We start from the raw sequence: 24641 nt of genomic DNA on the forward strand, positions 1-24641 counted from the left end.
GGCATTACAATTTTCTTTCTCTCGTCATGGTAGTTTTGGGAATTGGACTGTATTGACGCTGCTTGATCTGGGGAGAGTGCTTCACTTTGATTTTGGTGGTATGCAATGCTGGGCCAGTGAAAAATAAGATAACCGTGAACTATTGTGAACAACTGTATGTTGTGTTGGATACCAGGTTCAGGCTTCTGCTTGAATACAGGTATTCTGGCTGAGAATATCTTGGATTGTGTGTTGGAGAACCCCAGCCTCAGGGAGACTAGATCAAAGGCCACCTTGTCAGACCAAGGACAGACCTACATAGCTGCCATGGTGTTTTGGAATTAACTATGTGAGAAAGGGACTCTTATCTGGGAGAACTGGCTCTCTTTAGCAAAGAAGGAAAACACAGATACACAAAAGTATACTTTATTCTTTGGCCAACAACATTATAATAAAACCTTTAAAATCTTCCATCAGAGAGTGAAACATTTTAAAAACCTTTTAAAAATATTCAAATTAAATAGTTTGAAACGTTTAATGCTATGTGCTTCCTGAATGATGCTAAAGGTTCTCCTGATTGACAAGAACTAACAGTATGTTCATTCCTACGCAGAGTTACTCCAATCTCATCCACTTGACTTCCGTGGATGTAGAATGGAATAACGCTGCATTGGATTGCATGCAAAATGGACCTCTGTATTAATTTCACTGCAAATGTCAAAGATGGGCAAATAATGCAAACAGCAAAATAGCCAACTCCCTTCCAAGGAATCCCTACACAAAAAACTCTATAGGCTAGTGGGTACTTGATCATTAAATTGTAGTAAATAAATATGGGAACAGCACACACGCAAAATGCCATATAAATTGTGTTGTTCTTTAGTAGTTGTGCTGCAACTCTTAAATGAGAATAAAATGCCAGACTTTCAGAATACAAACATAAACCACACCCATTTGTTTAACACACAAGCAGCAATTTCAGCAGGTGACAGCTAGAATATACTTAAGTTTTTAAAAAGTTCAGCTCACCTATTTGCGTGCTTCCTGATGTATTTAGTATGTGAAAGCACGGCAGTGGAGGAGAAGGGGAACTTTTGGATGCTTACGGTATTCTATTAATATTCATTTCCTGTTTCATTGGAGCCTTACATTTAAAAATTGAAACAGAAGTGTCACAAATCTGCCTTGAAGAATTAATATACTGAACTCCTCTAAGGAATAGAGCTGAATGCACCACATAGCATCAACTAGATTTTAGGGTAATTACTGGCTACTTCAAACAACAAAAAAACCCTTAACATGAATATTAGTATTTTAAACAAATAAACCACAATCCAGGGATCCTGTCTTTTGGCGTTTCTTCCCCTAAAACACTGTTAAAGAGAAGGTCACCGTTAAAAGACACAGTTTGTTAACTGCTTATAAGGGCTACATGAGAGACCAGGAACCAATAACAAACATAACACTGACGTGGGCAGACTTTGCCCTCTGCATGAATCAGATTTCAAAGCCTATACTGGTTTCATTCCTGTAATGCAAGCATAGCTTTTATACTCTTCCATTCGGCTTAAACCTAAAGTGACCCCCCCCCTCCCACTTCAGCATCAGTTTACCTTCTTTGAACAGTTTTGGAACTGATCTACTAAGAGTGTGGGCCCAGAATTGACTACAGTCAATCCTGAATGTGCTTAATGGAGCAACACCACAAAACTACTTTTAAAAGAACAGATGTTTGATGCCTGCAGTTACTTTTTGATTCACACGATGGTGAAGGTGATCAAAACAATAATGGAGGCTGCCCACACTGCAAAGCATTCGAATAAAACTTCCATGTGAACTATGCATATTGCTAAGGATGGAAGAACTTCACAAAGTTATTTCATAACCTAATCCATCATTCCTGGAATATTACCAACTAGCAATAACAAACTGACCTAGAGCAGATCTTAAATGCTAGCTTAGCCAACCCTCTGTAGGGTATGATCCCAGCAGGATTCAAACAAGCAACAGCAAGATTCAGATCTGCCATTCCCATTCTTACAACTAAATACACATGAAGCCCATCCTCCAATTTAATTTAAGTATTTAAAAAGGTATATCCAAAGACTTATCGACCCTAGTTGTAGGAACATCCATGGTGGCATCTATCCAAAATTCTTCTCTAATATTCCATAAATAATACACAATATGAAATTCTGCCTCAAAACCGATCAAATAGGTTGTTTATATTATCTAATAAAATATGTATTTGAGTTTCATTTTCCTTCTATTTGGAATGGACAAGAAGAAACTGTTTTAGAAAATGAACTGTAGAACATGATGGCTACTCCTGGAAAACCATGATCAACCAGAAACAGTTGAGTTTAAGTAAAGTAAGATTCATTCTCATAAAAGGAGTACTTGGAATTATATTCCTAAAGCTTTTGGTAATATACTTTGAGAAGACCTTAGTTATCAGGTCTGTGTCCCAGGAATTTGTTATCAGACAGGAGTGTGAGAAAAGAAACAAATCTAAGATTAGCTTTATAAAATACAGTAAAAATATGCACAATAGAATATACATGCAAAATTCAGTGCTACCTGATATATGAAAGATCCTCTTTTCAGGAAAATGTACAAGGCTTTGCTAGAATTTAAAACCAAGGTTCTTTTTCTCCTTCAAGACACCTGGTAGCTGAAAATCTTCACAGCATTTAGTAACAAAAGATTCTGGGAATGTCATGATCCCCTCCCCCTCCAATGCCACACACACCCTCCAAGATAGCTGTAAAAGTGCTCATTTGAAATAGTAAAACTGTAAAGTGCTGCATATGACAATATGCTTTATATGCAATTTCGTTATTTAGCGTAAGAAAACTCTTCAACAGCACCACACTGTATCAGCAAAGTCCATAAGCTGCCAAAGTTTCGGGAGGAAAATATGGGAGATATCACTACACTTCCTTTTCTGTTACTTCACCAGGTATAGTGACTGCTCTCTGTTGCTCCAAATACACAGGTGCCGTCCTTTGTAGGGAGAAGGGAGGAAGATATTAATTTTCATAGACTTTATTTGCTCCTCTTGGCTGTCCAAGCTCTTGAGGCTTATTAATGACAGCCATCTTGCTCATTTCCTTGGCTAAACAGCGTATTGTCCTCATCTCCCGTCTCTGTGTTCTCCAATAAAGTATGATGAACGTAGCCACAGACAGGCAACACTGAATCTTTTTTAGTGGCAGATGTCAGCTGGTTCCAGGAGACGCTTACGTTTTTAAAAGCCTGAAGAAAGAAAATGCCTATAATGATAGTGAGGAATCCAGTCAAGGTCCCAACAATATCACCAAATGTCATGCTATTCCATTCCTTGAAAAGGATGACAGAGCAGATCACCACAGTGGTCGTGAAGAACACATAATAAATGGGCGTCACCAAAGACGTATCAAACACATCCAATGATTTGTTGAGGTAATTAATCTGTGTGCTGACAGACAACACCAAAACCACTCCAAAAACATATAGCAGTGGAGACTGGAAGACAGGTTCATGATTCCATAGGTCCTTAATGGCAATGCCAAGGCCCTTGACAGAGGAGACGGAGAATGCGCCGATCAGTGAACAAATCGCGATGTAGACCAGAATATTTGTTTGACCAAATTTGGGAGTGACGAAACAAATGAGAACGAGGCAGATCATAAGTATAGTGATTGCAAATGTAATAAACACTGTTTGGGGAGAGAAGGGAGGAGGGAATGTTACATTATGTGGACTAAGCATTTATCAGCAGTGACAATTGCATTTTGTCCAACACATCATAGAAATGCATAACTGATTAAATTCCATTGAATCCACTTACTCCATGCATGATTTTTGATACAAGGTAGAACAGCAACCTCCATGCTCACAAATAAAGCTTCCTTACTACCAGTTACAGATGAGGAAAAGAGGGTGGGTGAGTATTAAGTAAAGTTCCATTTGCCATAGAATCCAATGGCACCTTTAAGACCAATGAAGTTTCATTTATCCATGTATTTAATAATAATAATATTTTATTTATATCCCGCCCTCCCCGCCGAAGCAGGCTCAGGGCAGCTAACAACATCGGTCCATACAATAAATTATACAACAGGTTTTAAAATCACATTCACTTAAAAACATTCCAATTAAAATTAATGTATTTATCCATTTGACATGGTTTGCATTGAGAGTTGGGTGTATCTAAGGCTCTACCCCCAGGGTTTCCCAGTTTACCCCAGTATCAGTTTCCTGATACCCAACAAGTGCTTTTTAAAATGAGTGGAGCCAAATGGGGGCCCTGCCCAATTGACTGTACAGATTAAAAGAACCACAATGTTGGTTTTATTCTCTCACTCTTTCCCCTGTTCTTTTGTCCCCCACACTTGGGCTTCCTCTATGTGCACGTTTGTATATGTGAGTGTTGTTGGCAGCGCCTATCACTCCACATCAGAATGCCAAGTGTCCATGGGCTCTAAAAAGGTTGGGGGGGCCCTCCTCTACATGACAGGCAATACCTTTCAGTGCATTACACCTATAACACACACAAAAAATATTTATTTCGTTAAGCTTATATCCCGCCCTCTCCGCAAGCGGACTCAGGGCGGCTCACAACAAATAATAATAATAAAATAATAAAAGATGCGACAAGACTTTTAACCTGCCACATGCCAGTCTTCTCTGTGTGGCTTTTCTGCTTTTCCATCTCAAAGACTTACTTTGGGGTGTGACCATTTACTTATTTTAATACACAACTGCTGCATCAGATTGTGCTGCTTGTATAGTACAGTGCCTTCAGGCTCCCCAGAGTTCCTGCCCCCTTAACAACAACAAACAATATAACCCTTCCTACCTAATCAGTCACTTCCCCTTTACCAAAGTTTGCCAGGCTCTCCCTCAGTACTCATGAATAAATGTTTGATTACCAACTGGGTGTGGTAGTGAAACTTTTCTTTTTATACTCTCCAGTAAGGCAAGTCATTGACTCCCCACCACGCACCCTTTTTATTATGACTATTTCATAATACGGTTAGGACGATATACCATACGTTTGTTTGTCTTCAAAAATGAGTGGTGACTTTTAAAAAACTTAATGACAAGCCAAAGTAGACACACTGCCTATTCGCCTAACTATGCCTGGCCAGCCACACTGCAATAGGGCTATGCATATACTCTCCAGGAAGCACATGGCTATCCACTGGTCCCAGGAATCAATCAATCCATCAAAAGAAGAAAATTCAGTAAATCTTTTCTACAGGGTTCACTCACGCCAAAGAGATTGCAAATCTGACCTACCTGGATCTTTCAGCTTTGGTTCCATTTCATCCAACGACGCGACTTCTTCCTCATTGGGAACATGAATTAATATTACGATGGCCCCCAAGATGCATAATATGCAGCCCATTTTCCCATGAATATTGAGCCTTTCATTCAAAAACCAGGAAGATAACATGGCACTGTTTGGATTTTTTAAGAAAAGAAGGAAATATTAAACAAAAATAGAACACTAAGTGTAATAATTTTAACAATCCGTTTAAATTCAGAATTTTTAGAATGATTTAAGAACCTCCTGCCAATGGAGCACAACTTTCTCATCTCCCCTTCCTACAGCAGCCTGACAGGCACCCATAATATTGTTCCTGAGGAATAGTATTTCAGGGGGCATTTGCGGCAGCTGCTGGAGAATGGGAAAATCACGCTCTGCAGGGGAAATCATTGAACCCGCCGAAATGCAACTCTGGATCCAAACCTTGGTCTGCAGTACATGTCCACAAGAAAGGGAAACTTAAAGGATAGAAAGGATGTATGGGTGTGTGGATATCTACATGTGCAATTGAGGTTCCCTACTGATCACACAGATGCCACTAGCTGATCTGTGTACACACTGGACAGAGATCAGATACACATATACAGATAAGACCAGGGATGGAATTCTAGCAGGAGCTCCTTTGCATAATAGGCCACACACCCCTGATATAGCCAATCCTCCAAGAGCTTACAAAAAAGTGTCTTATAAGCTCTTGGAGGATTGGCCTCATCCAAAAGGAGTTCCTGCTAGAATTCCACCCCTAGATAAGACCCTTTGTGCTTAAAAATGGGAAGGAAAGATTGCATAAATTGGACCTATGTGCATACAGTTTTACACACCTAATGCACATATTATAAGCAGTAAGCCGTGGTAGAAGGACAGGACAGGATTTTGCATCCAGACTAAGTTTGCCAAATGGCAGAATGCAACTTTTCTTCCTCCCTCGTTCCACAGATCACCACCAAACACTGTTCCCGGGAGACAGGAGACCCTAAGTAATGCCAGGATTGGGGCGGGGTGGTGGGGAGGGGGAGAGTCTACAGCAGGAATGGTGAACAGGCAGAACTTGATAATTTAGTTCGGGTCCAATCCACAGTCCCTGCTGCTATGTATGCTAGAGCCATGTGACTGTATGAATCATCCCTAATGTATTGACTTTCTCATTGTCTCCTAGGCAGGCAATTTCAGATGTTATTTATACGGACTACGCCTGGATGATTATATCATTTTAATACAGCACTTGATGCTGCAGTAGTCTCTCTTTTTTTGCCATTAAGTCACAGCTGACTTATGGAGACTCTGTGGAGTTTTCAAGGCAGGAGGCGGTTTGCCGTTGCTTGCCTCTGCATAGGAACCCTGTATTTCCCTGGCGGTCTCTCATCCAAATACTGAACAGGGCCAACCCTGCTTAGCTTACAAAATCTGATGAGATCAGGTTAGCTTGGGCTATCCAGGGCAGGGCAGTACTCCCTAAGAAAACATTAATAGAGAAACCACAGAGTTTTTATTTATTTATTTATTTATTTGGGATTTATATCCCGCCCTTCCCACGAATGGCTCAGGGCGGCTTCCAACCATTAATCAAACTTAAAAGTAAACAATTTCAAATATAAAACAATTAAATAATTTAAGCAGTTAAAACATTAAAACAGAGTAATTCAGTTTCCTATGAACAGATGGCTGGCCAGTTTCCTCAAGTTGTTATCCTAGCTAAATGTAGGCTAGGTATAGGCTAGCCGGAAGAGGGTCGTCTTACAGGCCCTGCGGAACTGCACTAAGTCCCGCAGGGCCCTCACCTCTTCCGGCAGCTGATTCCACCATACGGGGGCCATAACGGAGAAAGCCCTTTCCCTGGTGGCTTTCAGGCGGGCTTCTTTTGGCCCGGGGATAGTGAGGAGATTTTGTGTTCCTGACCTCAGTGCTCTCTGGGGAACATGTGGGGAGAGACGGTCCTTCAGGTTCTTAGGAAACTTGCTTCATTACTGAAGTTGATGGGATTCTTGACCTCCTCTGAGAGCAGGCAATAAAACGCCCTCTGAGGGGCAAGTGTAGTGTAGAAGATATGCATAAGGACTTAAGAAAACTGGGGGGTGGGGAAGATTACTTGCAAAGAGAAATGTGCAGACTGGGATTGTAAAAACCAATCAATACACATCACCCATTCAACTGTGTAAGCAGGCACTCCTAGCTCAAGACTAATTAAGATTTGCAGGCACAAAATTTCAGTACAATTCAGACAGCTCCATGCTCAGTCCTGAATGATCCATCAACTAGACTGAACCACAGAGTATTTAACATAATATACTGGATATATGCAGTTAAGAAAAATGAACTTTATACAGATAAGGAAAGTGAACTGTACCAACCTTACAAGAACGCTGAGTGCACCTAATGGGGTTACCAAAGTTGCGGGTGCAAAGGCATATGCAGCAAAGTTTGCCGCTTCTCCTATTCCCACTGCAAAAGAAATATGTGTTCATTTTTTAAAAATGTGGATTTGCCAAGGGTTACAAGCATGCTGTTGTGCCAGGGAAAAAAGCAAACGCTAGTAGATTGCTTATTGCCTAAACCAATTGCACCAATACTTCCTCCTACCTGATAATTATCTGTAACTGACCTGTTGCTAGAAGAAGTGGTACAAAGTTAATAAACACCCCTGAAAGGACTCCCACAAATCAATTAAGGCTTGAACATCACTAATAAAACAGAAGAAATGCTGAAAAACCCTTGAGACTGAGGGATAAAACTAACAAGAATTTCAGACAATGTTTACTTTTGCATCCGCTTTACCTCCTACTGCAAGAAATGGATTCGCCAACACAAAGCCAATAGAAAAATTCTGAAGTTGGATGATTGGTGTATTTTAAGTGCTAATGCTAAGGGGAGAGGTTGTAGTTCAAATGGTGACGCAACTGAGCTGCGATGCAGACAGCCCCAGGGTCAGTTCTGGATGTCTCTGGTTAAAAGGAGGAGATGGTGATGTGAAAGACCTTGGAGAGCTGCTGCCAGTCAGAGCACAGGATACTGACCTCGACAGACTAATGGCCAGACTTAGTATCAGGCAGCTTCACAAGTTTAAATTGTTACGTGTTTGAATTGTTGCCAATGTTTCTTGTGGGGAACACAACCAACCACCTTTTGATATGGGGCATACATGTTCACACTTCTTTGTTAAATCTGACTTAAGACTGCTTTGCAAAGGAACGGCTTTTTTTTGAGCAGGAATGCACAGGCTGGCTTGGTGTTGGATGTGTGTGGCCTAATATGCAAATGAATTCCTGCTGGGCTCCCTCTACAAAAAAAAACCCTATGCAAAACAATGGGGCCATCAGGGGGTGTGGCCTAATATTCAAATGAGTTCCTGCTGGGCTTTTTCTACAATAAAAGCCCTGCAAAGGAAGATATGGTGGAACTTCCAGGAGCAGTTGTAATATCTCAAACTGCCTTTCTAGAGTCAAAACTAACACATATACTTACTTGACAGCAGCCCTGCCCACCATAACCATTCCTTCAGGTACAAATATCCACCCTGTCCTGAAAAAGAATTATTTTTCATGAAAATAAGGTAGAGAGGCTTCTGAAAAAGCCCTGCACTACACCTCTTGCTTGGTTTTATATTTTCAAAGACGGCCCACCGTCGATTCTTTATCTCAGCATGCCTCTATACATTCAAAAATAGTTCATACAAAGCTTGAATTTTAACCAAGTAAGTTTGCAAAGGGCTTCCTTGATGACCCTCTTAAAATGTAGATACGGTTTACGTGATGCTCTTTCAGTAACATTTTTTTTCCAAGTCAAGTCAGCCTTTATTGGCATAAAAGTAACAGCACAGATTAATATAGTCATTTTTTTCTGTCTGGCTTTCCCTCCTGCTATGGAAGAGTTCTATGAAACTCAAATGCTCACACTGTGAATCTTGTCGGTAATGGTTATTATAAAAAAGCATATCCAGTATAATGATATATAAAATGTATATAATAAAAGATAAAATAATAGATACGAACAATGATTGATTAAATCAATACTCCCAAGTGAGTCTCTTCCTTAACAGAAAAGCATCTTTGGACTTTCAACTCTGTACTTTCCTCCCCCTTCAAATACATTCTTTGACCAATTTTCTATTTTTTCCCCTATTATATTTGCTGCTTAGACTCTTACATTTCAATGTAAATGCTATACTCTGTATGTTTTGGATATGTTAAAGTTCCTAGGAACAGCTAATATTTTCCAGTGGGAAGTATTTCCACCTGAAGAATGCAACTTTTCCATCTCCTCCTGAAACCCATCATGCACTCCACATGCTGTTTCCAAGCACAGCATTTCAGGCTCTAGAGGGAGGGGGAAACAAGAACTCATGGTCTGCAGACAGAAATCCTTCTACCAGGGGCTTTTTTGGAGCAGGAAAGCACAGGAACGCAGTCGGCTTGGAGTCAGGGTGTGTGGTCTAATATGCAAATGAGTTCCCGCTGGGCTTTTTCTACAACAAAGCCCAGTGTGGAACAATGGTGACCCCCATGGGGGTGTGGCCTAATATGCAAATAAGTTCCTGGTGGGATTTTTTGTAAAAAAAAGTGATTTGGTAGACCTGTATTTAGTTTTTCTGCTGCGATAAATAAACAAATAAAATTAATTTTATAGGGTAAGTTTTTTAAAATCATAAGGAATATTTAAGATTTACATCCATAACAAGATCTAAAATTGTTTTTTAAAATAACTTTTTATGTTCTAGCTAGTCCAAAAAAGTATTACTATAAATGAAAATAAATAATAAAGATCATGATGAATAGTGTGGTATCTTTAACAGTTGTCTGTCATTCAACAGATTGTGTAAGTACTTTAATCAATAAATGAAATACCACTGGTAGGTTCCTGCCAAGCTGTTAATATATATCTACTAAATTAGAACTGCTAAATTAGAAATATTATTCTAAATCCCCTATTATCCCTTTTCAGATCTTGTGCCATGTAAATATTTCCCACTTTGCCAACGAAATAACTTAGTTTGCAAATCAAATCTGTAATCAATAACTGCCCAACTTTCTCTCTTGCTCTAAATATAGTTTATTAATTTTTCCAAGGTTGCATTTTACTCTTGTTCCAGAAGAATACGGGCATTTACCAAGTAAAAATGGTCCTTCTATCTAATGTCCTCAGATGCCAGAAATTGCTATGAAGAGATTCAGAAACAGCAAGTCTTAGACCATGAAAAGCGATGATGTCTTTAGACAGGACTGTTTGTGCTCCCCTCATAGATCCCTCAACGTAACCTAAAGGGGTCTCAGAGCCCCGTGGCACAGAGTGGTAAAGCTGCAGTACTGCATTCCTAAGCTCTGCTCACAACCTGAGTTCGATTCCGGTGGAAGCTGGGTTCAGGAAGCTGGGTTCAGGGCTCAAGGCTGACTCAGCCTTCCATCCTTCCGAGGTCGGCAAAATGAGTACCCAGCTTGCTGGAGGTAAAGGGTAGATGACTGGGAAAGTCAATGGCAAACCACCTCAAAAAAAGTCTGCTGTGAAAATGTTGTGAAAGCAATGTCATTCCAGAGTTGAAAATGACTGGTGCTTGCACAGGGGACTACCTTTACCTTTTTAAAGGGGCCTCACTTCCTAAAGAATGCTGACTCACGAGACAACAGCCTCTCTGCATGAAGACTGTTTCTGCTTTGGAGTGTTAACAGTTGCCATGTTAATACCAGTTAGATTAGAAAAAGAATGAACCAATGTCTCCCTAACCTCTCATGATGCATTCCTCACAGGATCCCATAGGCATGTTAGGGTTCGCATTCCTCAGGCGGGAGAGGGGGATCCCCCAATTTTTTGGGCTTCTGCCCACAGCTAGCCAACTGGCTGGCGGGGAAAACCTTGCCTACAAACAGCAATGTCCCTGCCCCTGCACAATGTCCCCAACAGGATGACATCACGCAGAAGTGATGTCATCACATTGAGGACATTGTGTGGTGATGCTCTGGTTTGAAGGCAAAATTGTGTTTTGAAGGAAATTTTACTATAGAGTTTTGCCCTCAAACCAGAGTTATTTAGGGTTGCCAGTTCCAACTTCCAACAGTGGTGAGCTAGAGTTTCAGAGGTGGTTTGTTATTTAGTGCCTCTGCATCATGACTCTGGTATTCTTTGGAGGTCACCCTTCCAAATGTCGTCCCTGCTTAACTTCCAAGATCTGATGAGAGTGGGCTAGCCACATCAGGGATAGCCAGGACTTCACGTAATATCTTGACAAGAATATAATTAAAGGTACATTCCAAAAAACAAAAATACCCCCAAAACCGTCCTTTTGATTTTTGCATTTTAAAATTGTAAACCAGAAAACATTTCTTACCAGCTCTTAGGGCTCCTTTTTCAGCTAATCGCAAAAGGCCCTTCTTTTTCAGTATAAAACTGGAGCCAATGAAGATACTGGAGCTTATGGCTAAGGCTGTACCTACAAATAAGCTGTATTTGCTTCCTGTTGTTGCGGAAAGCTTCAACTTTGTCTCATTGGGGTATCGGCCAGAAGAAACAAAGAAAGACGCTGGCAGCGCAGATACGTTGAATATTTGACACCATGCATGATAGGCATTGGGGCAAATCAGAGGAAACACATCACCTAGGAAAGAAGGACGGGGAAAAATACTTATTTCATTGGAGCCAGCCAAATCCCAAAGGCAGTGAAGAAAGGTTTCAACAGAGCTCATTTGATGAAAGGCACAGTTCCCCATCCTTGCAGCTTTTTGTAAAGCTTGGCTCCTGAAGGCTGCAGCATCTCCAAGCCACCAATATTTATCCTGCACCACACCTATCTTGGGGCTGTTGGTGGGCAGAAGAAACAAGTTTTGAAATCATCTATTTGCTAAGACAACAAAAGAAAAAAGTTCCATTTGGAGCTAGTTTGAAAACACTGCTGAGAGATTTCTTGCTGACAGCAGCCATAGCTAGAATACTGGGATTCTGGAGTGGTATTGCCTGGGATTAGTACTATCTACAAGGGTTAGGGTTTTGCTAGTCATTTCATGTTATGTAAAGCTTTATGCACCCATCTAGTGCTGCACCAATTCAAAAAGGGCCTGGCTTTTGGTTCACCCTGTAAAGAGATGCTATGAAATATACAGGTCTCCCATACTGTCCATGTACAAGGAAGATAATCTTATAAAACCATTTCTAGAACTACTGCTTAGAGAAATAGGGTATATGAGCCGATGTGGAATTTTAAAATCATCTTAACACACCTTTTCCCCACAGAAGTAAAGCATTTTACTTGTCCTTATGTATGTGAATATATAAGAAGCTGCCTTCCACCAAGACAGAACATTGTTCCATTTCACCTATACCAGGTATTTTGACAGGCAGAACTTCTCCAGGATTTCTTGTGGGATTCCTTACTAGTTCTGGTACTGGAGAAGCCAGGAATTGAACACAGCCCTTTTCCACACAAGTCATGTGCTCTCCTACTGAGTGATGATGATGATGCTGGATTTATATCCCGCCCTCTACCCTGAATCTCAAAGCGGTCACAATCTCCTTTACCTTCCCCCCCCCCCCACAACAGACACCCTTTGTGGTAGGTGGGGCTGAGAGGGCTCTCATGACAGCTGCCCTTTCAAGGACAACTCCTGCAAGAGCTATGGTTGACCCAAGGTCATTCCAGCAGGTGCAAGTGGAGGAGTGGGGAATCAAACACGGTTCTCGCAGATAAGAGTCCGCACACTTAACCACTACACAAAACTGGCTCTCTGAGGCTAAGAGACAGCACAAAGTCCTTCATTTCTTACAGGCCTCCCTTCTCTTTCTGTTTTTACTGAACATTTAATGTACTGTAGAAAATAGGGGAGGGCACAGGTTATGGCCAAACATACCAGGAAGGAACTTGCAGTGTTACAGCCTACCATTTCTCAAGTAGCAGCTTGACCACAGAACTGCTTGCCACCAGCGATTAATACAGCACAAACCTTTGTAGGCAAGAGTTTGTGAAAACAGAACGAGAAAGACGGTGAGCAAACACACACAAGCTGACAGTCGTCCACGATAATTTCAGCTCTATTTTTATTCATAACTCGCTTTTACTATGTACACAAGGAAGAAGAGAAAGGCAAGGAAGGAGTAGAAAGCAGTCAAATGACAATGCAGTTTTCAGTTTGGGTACTGCTAGCAATAAGAAGCACCTCAGCGAGGCCTGTGTGTCCACAGATACTAATGGTCTAAGCATGACCAGGGAGCAATGTTCCCTCTAAGTGTGCTTAGTGTGAGTTAGCTCACAGATTTTCAGCTTCCAGCTCACACATTTTTGTCTTAGCTCAGGAAGGATGACCCCAGAGCACACTAATTTATGCAGTAGCTCACAGATTTAATGCCAGTAGCTCACAAAGTAGAATTTTTGCTCACAGCTTAGAGGGAGTATTGCCAGGGAGATGAGCCAAAGGGCTGTTGGCCTTCAGGAAAGATACCAGGAAGATCCATTTGTAAGGAGCGTTAAGAGTGTGAGTGAGGCTTCCTCTGTGGTTAAAAGTCATTCATTCCTTCCCCTTCCTGCAGGGCCGGCCCTGTCACTAGGCAAACTAGGTGACTACCTAGGGTGCCAGCCTTCTGGGGGTGCCAAATTGGCCACCCCCATGTGACTCAGTGACATTATCGGGGGGGGGGGGCACCAGACATTAGCCTTGCCTAGGGTAACAGACAGTTTAGGGCTGGCCCTGCCTTCCTGTTTGTTATATTTGATTTTTGTATTATACGTTTTTTTGGGCTTCCGCTAGGGAGAAAAGCTGGATAGAAATGAATGAATTTAAGAAAGCTTACGTCGATGTGTAATTCCTTTGCTCCTTGGGTCATGCACAATGCTTAGCTTTTTACGATACCATCTCTTGTGTGTACATCTGACCAGAGATCAGTGTTGGTTAATCAATACAGCTTTGTTGTTCAGTTGCACAGTCGAGTCCGACTTTGCGACCCCATGGACCAAGTCACGCCAGGCCCTCCTGTCTTCCACCATCCTCCGAAATCTGATCAAATTCATTTTAGTGACATCAGTAACACTGTCCAGCCATCTCATCCTTTGCCGTCCCCTTCTTCTTTTGCCTTCTGTCTTTCCCAGCATCAGGGTCTTCTCCAGTGAGTGCTCCTCATTTGGTAGCCAAAGTATTTGAGCTTCAGCTTCAGCATCTGACCTTCCAGGGAACAGTCAGGGTTGATTTCCCTTAGGACTGACTGATTGGATCTTCTTGCAGTCCAAGGGACTCTCAAGAGTCTCCTCCAGCACCACAATACAGCTACACTGCTTCAGATGTTGGCTTTTGACAGTTTATGTTCACATGAGCTTTACCCCCTTTATCATGAAGCTGTCTTACACTAAACCAGGCCCCTTGATCCATCAAGGTCATTAATGCCTATTCAGACTGGCAGCAGCTCTCTACAGCCTCAAGTAACACAGAGACAGGTGCATGCAGTGGTCTTCCACACTACCACCTACCTGGTCCTTTGGAGATGCCGGGATTGAACCTGGGACGATGCAGAGGCTCTTGGAGAGACCCACAGCTCCTCCTCTCAATGGCAACCGTTATTTATATGGGCTCAGATCCTAAGCTTGCTTTCTGCTTATGCCCGTTCCCTGTTTTTGTGTGGCGGAGATCCTCTTCCACCAAATGCATTCCTCTGTCACTAAGCACTTCCCAGCTCACTGAAAGGCACTGGCGCTTTGTGAACATAAATGCCTGATGCCCAACGATTGCCTCCGCAAAAGAAGAGGTCGCTGCACCAGTGGGAAATAGGCTTAGAATCCAAGCCATTGATCTCTGATCAGGTCTGTGTAATGCAAACCATCTCATCTACTACTGGGCACAGTATCCATGAACAGCACTGCCAGCTCCAGGTTGGGAAATACCTAGGGCTGCCAATCCCCAAGGGGGGGCAAGGGATCCCCTGGTTTGGAGACCCTCTCCCCACTTCAGAGTCATCAGAAAGCAGTGGGGGGGGGATGTCTGCTGAGCACTCCATTATTCCCTATGGAGACCAATTCCCAAAGGGTTTCTTTGAGAATTGATCCACCGGTATCTGGGGCTCTGTGGGGGGGGGCTGTTTTTTGAGGCAGAAACAACAAATTTTCAGCATTGCATCTAGTACCTTTTCTCAAAACACTGTCCAAGTTTCAAAAGGATTGGACCAGGGGGTCCACTTCTATGAGCCCCCGAACAAGGTGCCCTATCCTTCATTATTCCCAATGGAGAGAAGGCATTTAAAAGCTGTGCGGCCCCTTTAAATGTGAAGGCCAGAATTCCTTTTGTTCTGTTATGCTTGTCACTACCTTGCTCCTGACTCCACCCTTAATATCTCCTGGCTCCACCCCCAAAGTCCCCAGATATTTCTTGAATTGGACTTGGAAACCCTAGAAATACCTGCAGATTTGCAAGGAGGGGGTGGATGGAGTCTGAGAGGGGTGGGGTTTGGGGCATAATGCCATAAAGTCCAACTTCCAAAGCGGCCATTTTTCTCCAGGTGAACTGATCTCCGTTGTCATAGTGGGAGATCTCCAGCCATGACCTGTAGGTTGCAAAAGAACAGTGGCAGCACAATATATGAAATACAAAAATACAAAAATACAAAATATTGTGCACACACGGCTTTTTTTAAAGGGACGGACACAGCTGTTGTTGTTTAACCATTTAAATGTTGGAGAGTGTGGTGTGGTCTCTTTTAAATGGTTAAACAACAACAGCTGTGTCCGTCCCTTTAAAAAAAGCCGTGGGCTCTGGCAGCCCAAGCTGCAAATTAAGATATCAAAATGGGCGTTTGAGAAAGAACTTGGCTGGATTTTTCAGGTTGTTTTACCTACTGTATCTGTATGTTTTTGTTAAAATCACTTGGGTTTAGGGTGGTTTTTATCGGTCACTTTTGTTGTTTACAGTTGACTTACGAGGAAGCTGCAGGAGCAGCGGAACGCAATCAAATCCGGGGTTTGCGTGAAGGCTAGAATTTGTCCTTCAGAAGTCAACAAACAACGGAGGGACTCCTGTGGAACTTTATTTTTGAGTCATTGTACTCATTTTGAAAACTCTGTGACTGTGTGGGGTCCTCCTTGGAATATTGTTTTGAGACTGTTGTTTTCTATTTCTATTTATACTGTATGAATGTATGCCCACTGTTGTAGGCTGTTCATTTCATTATAATAGAACTTTATTTACACCAGTTAAGAGTATTTGTGCACAATATTTTGTATTTTTGTATTTTTGTATGACCTGTAGGTTGGCATCCCTGTTCACGAGATATTGAATTTCTACCAGGAGTTTCCATAGCACATGGACACTATGCCCAGGCATCCAAGCGGCATGCTTATTAAGCAATGGACTCCAACTAGTTCAGCCAGTTACTCTAACACAGGGTTTTAATGAGCAACAGCTGTCCTATTAAAGGTCCATTATCTTGGTTTTCATAACTTGGTACCGCCCTCATAAGAAAAAACAAATTATCGACTCATCACTGCCAACATTTCCAAAGTCTAGATCAAATGATTGTAAAAGAAAAGGTAAAGGTAGTCCCCTGTGCAAGCACCAGTTGTTTCTGACTCTGGGGTGATGTTGCATCACGATGTTTTCACGGCAGACTTTTTACGAGGTGGTTTCCCATTGCCTTCCCCATTCATCTACACTTTCCTCCCAGCAAGCTGGGTGCTCATTTTACTGATCTCAGAAGGATGGAAGGCTCAGTCAACCTGGAGCCAGCTACTAGAGCCCAGCTTCCGCCGGGATCGAACTCAGGTCGTGAGCAGAGAGCTCAGACTGCAGTACTGCAGCTTTTCCACTCTGTACCACGGGGCTATTGAAATGATTGTAGAACGTAACAAATGAACAACATTCATCCTCAAAGACCACGCTGCTCCTAGAAATGTTATATTATACCCCCCTTCTGCCTTGAAATAAACAGGGACCAATCAACCCTTCATCCAGTGCATTAACCTCTTATACTGAATAGAACGGGGTGGCCAAACTTGCTTAACGTAAGAGCCACACACAATAAACATCAGATGTTTGAGAGCTGCAAGACACGAACATCACATGTCTCAGAACCACAGATATTTGAGAGTCACAAGAAGGAAGGAAAATAAATGGAGAGGGGTGGAAAGAAAGCAACTTTAACTTTAAATGCATTATCCAAGCTGCTGGCTGGCTTGACTTGGAGAAGTGATTTAAAGTGAGAAATGCCTTCGCCAAGCTGGCTGATGGGGCCAGGGCAGGGGGCCTTTGAGAGCCACACAATATGTGTGAAAGAGCCACATGTGGAATAGCCACCACTGGAATAGCAGGTCAGCCTACCATTATTTGTTGTTGTTCAGTCACACAGTCGAGTCCGACTCTTTGCGACCCCATGGACAAAGTCATGCCAGGCCCTCCTGTCTTCCACAATCTTCCATTAGCCTACCATTAACAAGTTGAAATGGCCTATCCCAGGGCAGCAAAGAAGAAGACCGTAGATTTATACCCCACCCTTCTCTCTGAATCAGTCTCAGAGCAGCTTACAATCTCCTTTATCTTCTTCCCCCACAACAGACACCCTGTGAGGTGGGTGGGGCTGAGAGAGCTCTCCCAGAAGCTGCCCTTTCAAGGACAACCTCCGTGAGAGCTATGGCCGAACCAAGGCCGTTCCCGCAGCTGCAAGTTAAGGAATAGGGATTCAAACCCGGTTCTCCCAGATAAAGCCCAACACACTTAACCACTCTGCTGTGTCTGTTGTGGGGGGAGAAGATATAGGAGATTGTAAGCCGATCTGATTCAGAGAGAAGGGCAGGGTATAAATCTGCGGTCGTCTTCTTCTTCTTACAGAGTAAACCTTTGCCCCCCCCCAACTTGCATCTGGCAGACCTGTAGGGAAGGCAAGACACTCTGCATGCGAAATAGGTTATGCCCAACTTCCCTGGAACTTTGAAAGCATGGCCTTTGCACCTGCAATTGTTGTCTCTCAGTTTCATTTTAACTTTTACAGCTATTTCCTTACCTCCTTCAGCCACTGTAACTCTCAGTCCAGCTGTTTTCTTCATTTGGGACAGCCCTGGCTAGTGCAGTGAAGTCTCATCAGAAGCCACGCAGGGTCATTACTTGGATGCCAAGGAAGTCCAGGGATGTTACGCAGCGGCAGGCAATGGCAACCCCCCCCCCCCTGTGTCCGTGTGCAGGGCCATCTAGATTGTCTGGCACCCTAGGCAAAGCTAACTTCTGTCACCCTCCCCCCCACTGATGATGTCACCAAATCACACGGGGTGCCCAACCTGGCGCCCCAGAAGCCCAGCGCCCGTCAGTGTGTCGCCTTGGAAACCGTGCAGGGATACTCTTAAATTGGCGGCACCTGCATAGCACATTCCACCACCACAGCCATGTAAGTCTAACAGCCAGCCTGCTGCAATGGTGAGTGAGATTATCAGAGAAGTGGAGGAGACCCAAGTTCAAATCCTGGCTCTGCCATGGAAGCTGGCTGGATCACCTTCGGCCAGTCGCACACGCAGCCTAAGGTACCTCTCAGGGTTGTTGTTACTAGCAGTCCTCAATGTGAAGAAAATGCAAAGAAAAACAGTAGCCTTTCAAGTAGGAGAGTGGGCTTTTGTTTTGTTCAGAAACCCAGTCAGGGCTTCCTTTTGCAAATGCCTCTGAACAGGCCTTGAATTCAGCAGGAGCTCACAGGAGCACAGCTCCTGAACCTTTCTGACGGTTCCCCCTCCTCTTCCTCCTCCTCCTCCCCACCTTGCCCATCGAATAGCAGGTGCAGCTGCAGAACAATCCCTGGATGAGCTCCACCACCTATTTTTCTACAAAGCGACCCCTGCCTCTGAGCATGTGCAAAGGATGCTCTACCACCCACCCCCAGAATGGCGCGTTTCTGAAGGGCAGAATTCGGAATGGCTTCCCAAGCCCTCCTCCCCGACACCCCTTTCGAGAATTTCGCTCTATAGAGGAGCGAAGCGACTGACCTTCGCGGCAAGGATTTAGGATTCGCACCGCGTTCTCCCCCATGGCTGCTGCTGGGCAGCTTTCGCTGGCGACTTTTCCGGGACAGAGAACCCAAAGGCGGCAGCAGCCTCCAGGGCGGACGAAGAAGTCACTTTCGTGCTTGCAGCCTCTCCCTCGCCGCCAGCTCCGGGCCACTCCTAGTCCTAGCCGAGGGGCGGGCAGGCGAGCAAGGCGGGAGAGAGTTCCATTGAGGCTTCGCGATTGTGACGCCAAAGGCGGCGGGGGGATATTTCTTCTTGTTTTATCTCCCGGGGAGGGAGGGGGGGAGGCTTCGCCCTCTGAGCACAGACAGGTCGAGCTGTTACCGCCGTGTAGGGATGCCTCCAGGTGGGACCTGGGGATCCCCCGGAATTGCAGCTCCTCCCCAGGCTTCAGTTCCCCTGGAGAAAATGGATACTTTGGAGGATGGACTCTATATATGGCATTGGGGTCGCCAAGCTGTGGCTCTTTCACACATATCGCGTGGCTCTTGAAGGCCCTATTGCCCAGTCAGCTAACTTGGAGAAGCCATTTCTCTCTCTAAATCAGTTCTCTAAACCAAGCCAGCGGCTTGGGGAATGCGTTTAAAGTTGCTTTCTTTCCGGCTCTCTATCCCTTTCCCCTCCCCCATCTATTTGCCTTCCTGCCTTGTGGCTCTCAACCATCTGACGTTTATTCTATGTGGCTCTTACATTAAGCAACTTTGGCCACCTCTGATGTATGGCATTGTGCTCCTCTGAGGTCCCTCCCTGTCTTTCCCAGGCTCCATTCCCAAATCTCCAGGAGTTTCCCTACCTGGATTTGGCAATCCTACTCTACTCAAATAATGGATTCCGAAATACCTGGAGATTTGAAAGTAGAGCCCAGGAGAGCAGAATTCTGGGAGGGGAGGGACTTTGGTAGGGACCACCTACCAAAGCAGCCCTTTTCTCCGGGAGAAATGGAATAAAATGTTTTAAATGAATAAATTATAAGCATTTGATGTAGTCTGGAGATCAGATATAATTCCAGGAGATCCAGGCCCCCCTTGGGAGGTTGGCAATCCCACTAGATCCGGCCCTGGGCAATCCTAAAAGGGGATTCCACCTTGCTCGTGACTAAATCCAAAGGAGTGGCATTATGCACCACTAGGTGGCGAGCGAGACTTGTTTTTAAGGCAAGAGCCCTTTCAGAGGTAGTTTGCCATTGCTGCCTTTGCCTCAGGACCCCGGTATTCCTTAGAGCAGGGTTTCCCAAACTTTCCCCCCCTGTGGCCCAGTTTTCCCCCCATGGTCCGGGCGGAGGATGCTCAGGGAATGATACAGACACTGTGCGCTGCCCAGGAGCTTTCCCCGCCCTCTTTGTTTCCGCTGAAGATAAATAGGGGATGGGTGCAGGGGCTGTCGCCCCTGGTGACCCGGTATTGAGGCTTGCGTGGCCCAGTAGCGGGTCGTGACCCTGCAAATGGGAAACGCTGCCTTAGAGGTCACCCATCTAAACACTAGACCAGGGGTGGCCAAACTTGGTTAATGTAAGAGCCACATAAAATAAATGTCTGATGTTTAAAAGCCACAAGACATGAACATCAGATGTTTGAGAGCCGCAAGACAGGAAGGCAGGCAGGCAAATAGATGGGGGAGGGAGGAAGAGGTAGAAAGAAAGCAACTTTAACTTTAAATGCATTCTCTAAGCCGCCAGCTGGCCTTCCTTGAAGAAGTGATTTAAAGAAATAAATGCCTTGTCCAAGCTGGCCAAAGAGATGGTGGGGGCTCACAAGACCACACAGTATGTGTGAAAGAGCCACATGTGGCTCCCGAACCACAGTTTGGCCACCCCTGCACTAGACCCTGGGCCAGTGACAGTTCTTTCTGAGCTCTCTCAGGCCCTAAAAATAAGTCTAGCCCGTCACTAGCACAATGCTAAGAGCTAGAACTTGTGGCTGCCAGACAATCTACACATACATCACCGGGGTGATGACGTCATCGCACCAGCGATGTAGGGGGAGGTTCCCCCCGCTGCCCTAATGTGGGCTGGTGAGTTAGGAACCTCCCAGGAAGGGGAACCCCCGCCCGGATCGGGGGCTTGGCAGCCCTATCCTATGTTATTATAACATCTCCAGTGAAAGGGGTCCAGGTGGAAGGTGAAATGAAGGACAGCTACTGGCGATCCAGCTGCCTGGGGGAGTAGACAGCATTGAACTTGATGGACTCAGAAAAAGGCAGCTTCATGAGTGCCTAGTTAGTAACTGTCCTTTTATTTATTTTCCTTAGTGCAGCTAGATCTGTCCTTCTAGTACCTTGTTTGCCATTTTTTTAAAATTTTTGTATATTTAAGGGGTATGTGTATGTATCTGCACCTGAAAGTCATGTTAACCTCTGGTGCCTTACCCCTACTGGGAGCCCAGAGACTATTCAGTGAGGCGTCTGAAATCCTGCCTCTGTCCTCTTGAGTGGGTGTTTCAAGGATAGTCTCCCCTCCAAGTGCTAACCACATTCAAGACTGCTTAGTTTCCAAAATCTAATGAGATCGGGCTTGCCTGGGCTATCCAGGTCAGGAAGAGTGTGTACCTTCTTGTTGAAATTAAGTGGTTTAATTAAGAGGGATTGTACAAATCCTTATCCACCTGCCTCAGCTATGTGGCATGCTACAGTAATACAACCTTGTGAGGTTTGCTTCAGAACCCATGTTTGTGTGTGTGGATGGATTTTACCTGAGGTGGTGGCAGCAACAGTAAAAAGGAGGGCAAGACCATGGCTAGTCTTGCCTCCCCAAGGTCACCAAGACCATGATGCCTACAGAGAAATTTGGTTGTGGAAGGCATGGTTCTTTTGGTATACAGGGGGGAAAATCACTGTACATAAGTAGGCGTGAGAAAGGAATGCTCTGCCTAAGATGACATCAAAATATAGAAGAAGAAGAAGAAGAAGAAGAAGAAGAAGAAGAAGAAGAAGAAGAAGAAGAAGAAGAAGAAGAAGAAGAAGAAGATTGCAGATTTATACCCCGCCTTTCTCTCTGAATCAGAGACTCAGAGCGGCTTAAAATCTCCTCTATCTTCTCCCCCCACAACAGACACCCTGTGAGGTGGGTGAGGCTGAGTGAGCTCTCCCAGAAACTACCCTTTCAAGGACAGCTCTGCAAGAGCTATGGTTGACCCAAGGCCATTTCAGCAGCTGCAAGTGGAGGAGTGAGGAATCAAACCCGGTTCTCCCAGATAAGAGTCCACACACTTAACCACTACATCAAACTGGCTCTCTTTTTGCAACCATACATTCAGTATAATAACAGGATTAAACAAGAAGAAAAGATAAGGGCTGAGATTCTGTGTTGTAGATGAAAGGATATATAAATATGCATCATGAGATCAATATTAAATTGGAACTTGAGAACAAACAGTAGTATATTAGGTAGAGATGTGCGGTTTAGTTTTGTTTTCTTTGGTTTTCCTTTGAAATAGCAATGTAAAGCTCAAACACTTTGGTCTTCTGCAATGTATTTTGTTTTCCTTTCTTTTTGATTCAATCAATACAATGTTTGAAAAATATTGTTCGAAATATATGCTGTGCAACCTCTCAAAATGAAGCACAAGAATTCACACTGTAGGCAGGGAACATTATAAAGTGCATCGTTACATTTTGCTTATTCCACCTTTCAGACTGTGATATGGGAAATGCACAAAGGTACAACATGGTTTTAACTGAGTTAAATGAGTCAGACACATAGCCAGGGCTTTTTTTGTGTAGAAAAAGCCCAGCAGGAACTCATTTGCACATTAGGCCACACCCCCTTGTGCCAAGCCAGTAGAAACTGCTTTCCTGTGTATTCCTGCTCAAAAAAAGCAGATGGTCCAGACTACCAAGGACTTGCTTACCTGTATCATCCAGGGGGACTGGGAAGCCAGTTTGGCTGAATTCCTTTTGGGCCAGAGGACCATCCCTTGCACCTCTACAGGCCGCAGCCCAGCCAAACTCCTTATGGGCTGGCAGCTCTCCACCATCCTTGACTGAGTCCACCTGAATAGAGCCTTGGGCTTTCTACCCTCTACAGAGGTCCGCCGGGCTCCTAGAGGTTTTGCTCCTGGGGACCCGGTCTAAGAGAGGAACTTTGTGGGCAGCCCAGCCTGGTTTCCTGTCCGGATTACAAGGTTGTACCTAGGGTGTGTACTTAATCAGTAGAAATGCAGACATACTAAGACGTCTCTCACTCTGTAGCGTGACTCCATTGAATGAGCTCGGAATAAGGGTGGTAAGCCTCTGGAATTTATGAAATATATTGCAATAACATTATAACATAATTATAATATTATGAAGACGGATGAGTTGAAATTTATTTATGTTTAGATAAGAAGAAGAATTCCTTGACATCCAGGACTTGATACATAAGGTTAGCCTGGTTAAAGTGATTAATCCTAAATACCATTTCCATTTAATTTATTAGCTTCTATGACCAAAGGTTTTAAGCTCAATCAGGATGTAACAATCGTCAAAACATGTATGGGTATACAACAGAACTGACCATATTCACAGAGTTCAAACGTTACAGTCAAAATATTCAAATCTAAAAGTGAATAAAATATTAAAACAGGAATTTCTAATCAAACCTATCGTACAGTTAAGTAAACCTAAAACTGTCATGATAACCACGAATATGCCAGTTTCCATTACCATCAGATCAATCCAGATTTCTGTCATTTGGCAGATAAGATTATTGTTAAAAATGTTGTAACAAAATAGGTGGTTTCAGGATTAGTATCTGCCAGCAAATAAAGGACCACCCAAAGTTCAGTTGGTAGTTGATGTTTAATAAGAACAGGAGTTATCCAAATTGATCTAGGAATCGACCACTGATGACAATGTAATAGAAGATGGCCAAGTGTTTCTGCAGTTCCAGACCCGCAATCACATAAGTGATCTGAGTACGGGACTCTAGAAAAACGACCTGTCAACTCAGCGGTGAGAAAAGAGTTAAGCCTAGCAAGAGTGAAAGCACATCTATGACTAGGTGTTTTTAGGGACCTAGTATATGAAGGAAGTGACTCATAGGAATACCTAGGGCAAGAGTGGAACATCTGCATCTTGCTCAATTTAAAGTACTAGCACGGTCAAGATTGATCACCTTCGTTCTAGTCCGCTTCAAAGCTTCCTGGTAAGTTAAACTATTCCAGGCTGTTGGAGGAAAGCCCAATAACTCAAATGTGGTATCTAGATATCTTCCCCAACTGCTTTTGTAATTGTCCTCCTTTAGGAGATGTAAGAGGCCACCTTGGGCATTTGGTGCTAGATAAAAGACTTTTAGTCTCAATTTAAAAGCTGCAATCCAGGCTCTAGACTCCAAAGAGTGTTGGGCAAATTCCACTTTAAGTGCGGTTTCAGCCAGACACCTAGGAGCCCCTGCCATCCTGTGCAGAAAATAAAGAAGTATACGATCAAGGGATT

The 24641-nt window shown here is 43.7% G+C and overlaps 1 protein-coding gene across 1 annotated transcript; it reads right to left on the reverse strand.

The window, feature by feature from the left end:
• Nucleotides 1-389: 389 nt before the first annotated feature.
• On the reverse strand, nucleotides 390-19462 carry NIPAL1 (NIPA like domain containing 1). The gene is made up of 6 exons (XM_060246300.1): nucleotides 19212-19462; nucleotides 11610-11876; nucleotides 8756-8812; nucleotides 7645-7735; nucleotides 5266-5426; nucleotides 390-3680 (listed from the first exon to the last, which is right to left on the reverse strand). The coding sequence occupies exons 1-6, from the start codon at nucleotides 19252-19254 to the stop codon at nucleotides 3067-3069; spliced, it is 1233 nt and encodes a 410-aa protein (XP_060102283.1). The 5' UTR covers nucleotides 19255-19462; the 3' UTR covers nucleotides 390-3066.
• Between the last annotated feature and the right edge of the window lie 5179 nt (nucleotides 19463-24641).

This window comes from Heteronotia binoei, chromosome 9 (assembly GCF_032191835.1).
Source record: "Heteronotia binoei isolate CCM8104 ecotype False Entrance Well chromosome 9, APGP_CSIRO_Hbin_v1, whole genome shotgun sequence".
Lineage (NCBI taxonomy): Eukaryota > Metazoa > Chordata > Lepidosauria > Squamata > Gekkonidae > Heteronotia > Heteronotia binoei.

Bases quoted from the DNA above. Each gene is read 5' to 3' on its own strand.
- NIPAL1 (XM_060246300.1), bottom strand. From the start codon at position 19,254: ATGGGGGAGAACGCGGTGCGAATCCTAAATCCTTGCCGCGAAG. The intron at 7,736-8,755 runs GTAAGTATATGT...TTTCTTTTGCAG, and splicing joins GTGGGCAGGGCTGCTGTCAA to TGGGAATAGGAGAAGCGGCA. The intron at 3,681-5,265 runs GTAGGTCAGATT...CTCCCCAAACAG, and splicing joins ACCAAAGCTGAAAGATCCAG to TGTTTATTACATTTGCAATC.